At 43.1% G+C, this 2,881-nt stretch overlaps 1 protein-coding gene across 1 annotated transcript; it reads right to left on the reverse strand.

Moving 5' to 3' along the window:
• Positions 1–700: 700 nt before the first annotated feature.
• LOC140226356 (uncharacterized) lies at positions 701–1,737 on the reverse strand. The gene has a single exon (XM_072306841.1). It carries the CDS (start codon positions 1,709–1,711, stop codon positions 701–703), a length of 1,011 nt encoding a protein of 336 aa, XP_072162942.1. The 5' UTR covers positions 1,712–1,737.
• Between the last annotated feature and the right edge of the window lie 1,144 nt (positions 1,738–2,881).

A 2,881-nucleotide genomic window follows, 5' to 3' on the forward strand; every position in this document is an offset into this window, starting at 1 on the left:
AGGGTTGAATTACACTGTGCAGCTGGTTCAAGACACAAACCAAATTTGAGCAAGTCACACCTGCTGTAATACACTGTGCAGCCGGTTCATTGCATAAGTAAAGAAAAATATAATACTCGGCTGATATTGCATTCAGTTCGGATGGTACCCATTTGCAGATGCCATCCTGAACAAAAGGAGAAAAAAAAAAGAAAAATACAGTATCTTGATATACATTTGGCACTGCAAGTTGACAGCAATTCTAGTAAATTTTGGATTCATTGTCTTCTACCATTTCACTTTAGTATCTTAATTTTGGCACAGTACGTTGACAACAATTCTAGTAAACTTTGGATTCATTTACTTCTACCACTTCAATTTAGTGTAATGAAAAACCGGAATATTTGTAATCGTGCAAAACCGGTGTGTTTTTATAAGGAAACCGGTGCGCATATTTTAACCAAACCAACATCATTGAATTTTTGAGCGCAATAGGTATACCTAATGAAAAACCAATACGCACATTTTAATTAAACCAACATCATTGAATTTTTGAGTGCAATAGATATACCTAAAATATAATTTCTGAGTTGCTCATGCAGGACAATAGGTATCTATCATATCATAATCATGTACAACTGGGCCAATGTTACTGATCTTCTCTGTAGGGTACACAAAACTTCAGTTGAAGTTATAAGAAATGTATATAGGAGATGACTACTCACTCGAAATTAAAGGGAGCGCCTCCGGTTTGGCGCCATTTTCCGGCATAGAATCTCAACTTGGTACCTTTGCTGTACATTTCTTGGACTTGTTTCTTCCATTTCTGTTTTTCTTCCAGGTCAGTCTGCGTCAAGTCGTCGATCATGAAATATCGCTCGTCCTTTAGGATTTCCCTGGCACGACGGATGACATCTACTTTTTCTCTGTATGAGAGAAACTTTATCAAGATGTGCCTGGGACGACCTTCCACCTTGCGACCATCACGATGAGCTCGCTCCACCTTTGTGGTCATCTTGAATTTGGACCGCAGGATGTCTTCGACGATGTGGGCGCAGTCTTCCCTCTGGTCATTTGGTGTTTCAGGGATTCCCACGATGCGGATGTTATTCCTCCTAGATATTCTTTCGGTTTTGTTTGTTTCCGCTTTGTTCTTCAATACTTCGGAGCGGAGTTCGGCTATTTCTTTTTCCATTCTTTTCATTCTACCTTCCATTTCCTTTTGTTTGACTTCGAGATCATCGACCCGTTTGCTCTCAAATTGGATAGAAGCTTCAATGTTGGCCTCAAGATCGCTCAACTTCCCAAGGAACTTGTCGACAGCGTCTTGGATCATTTTATTGAATCCGCTGGTAGCTTCCTTGAAATATGCGTCCAAGCTTCCAGGGGTTTGCACATTGGGAGGTGCAGAGGCCAGTGCTTCCTTATCGGCGGGCATAGTGGTGCCTCGATCTGGGTGCGTTGGGTTGGTTACCGTCGTGGATGCGACAGCCATATTTGTGACGTCATCAGGCACCAGTTCAACAGATTCCGCATCGCTGGCTGTTTGGCCTTCCAACGACTCTCGCTGGGAAGCGGCCGGAGTCATGGGCGCAGGGTTAGTGACCTTCGGGTTCGGACTTGACGGGCTGTTTGCACGTACCTGGGTTGCGGGTTTTCTCACAGAAGGACCATAGTTTTTTGCCTTTGTAGCGGCTAACCGTTGCGGCCGAGCAGATTTTTGTTGGTCCATCCTCAGGCGATGTTTCTAACTTTGTCGTTTTGTTAGAATGTGAGACCCGAAAAAATGAAGTAGACGTCCCAATTTGGTGAAATTTTGTTACTTTTGCGAGACAAACGAAATTGCCGCGTGCGTCTCAGTCCATAGCGCCCTCTATTATTCGGCGTACTTGAGTCAAAATTAGCTACTTTTCTTTTGTAATTGAGTATGAAATTTCATGAAACCGTCAGATATGGTCCATCTTGACATTTCTGATACCTACAAGAAGTTTTCATTAACAAATTTAAGGAAGGAAATGGTAGGTGTGCATGGTGTGCATTTCTACATGATTACCCCTAAATTTTCATGTAATTGAGCTTCGTGAAATTGTCTCTCAGCGTACTTGCTTGTCATCTTTGTACACGACATGCATAATATGGACTCTGCCATTGTTACGAAGGGATTGTTGTGTCACGTTCATCTGCGGACAAGCAGCAGCTCGTGCTGGGTTGACTCGCTCTGGCCTGATGATGATGTGTATTTTGGAATATACATGTAATAATAAGCTCAAAGCAGGGAGGTGGAAAATTACGTGTCCCTCCGTTCGCACTGATTACCCCATTTGACTGTTTGGACCACAGAACTCTTGTAAGAGTTCTGTGGTTTGGACTAACCCAGGCTCTCTGCACAATGCACACCTGGGTGCATTCACGAGTAGGCTGTCGGCGAGTGCACACAGATCGCACTGCCTCACCAAATGAAACAAATGTGGCTAAAGTTTTCCATAATGTTTCCGCCCTTAGATTCTTCCCGTCTAAGCGCGGGGGGGGGGGGGGGGGGGACTTAACACCACGTGCCACAGCCCGCCCCCCCCCCCAACACACACACACACACACACACACACACAATGAAAAAAAAAAAAAGTTCCGCGGCCCCCTGGAATGATATTGCAAATTACAGGTATTTTACATCGACGGGGGGGGGGGGGGGGGGAGGGGGGCAAAAAAAAAAAAAAAAAAAAAAACATACCTTACGCACCATTTTAGCAAGTTTATGATTTTGGAATCAACACTGTCACCTCGTGGTTCACAAGTATCAAATGAGACAATGTATATATATATATATATATATATATATATATATATATATATATGTATGTATATATATATATCCCTAGTTGGCACCTTAGGGAGACATATTAGG

The sequence above is a fragment of the Diadema setosum genome, chromosome 3, assembly GCF_964275005.1.
Source record: "Diadema setosum chromosome 3, eeDiaSeto1, whole genome shotgun sequence".
Lineage (NCBI taxonomy): Eukaryota > Metazoa > Echinodermata > Echinoidea > Diadematoida > Diadematidae > Diadema > Diadema setosum.

Excerpts from the sequence above, each read along its gene's own strand:
- LOC140226356 (XM_072306841.1), bottom strand. The coding sequence starts at position 1,711 with ATGGACCAACAAAAATCTGCTCGGCCGCAACGGTTAGCCGCTACAAAG.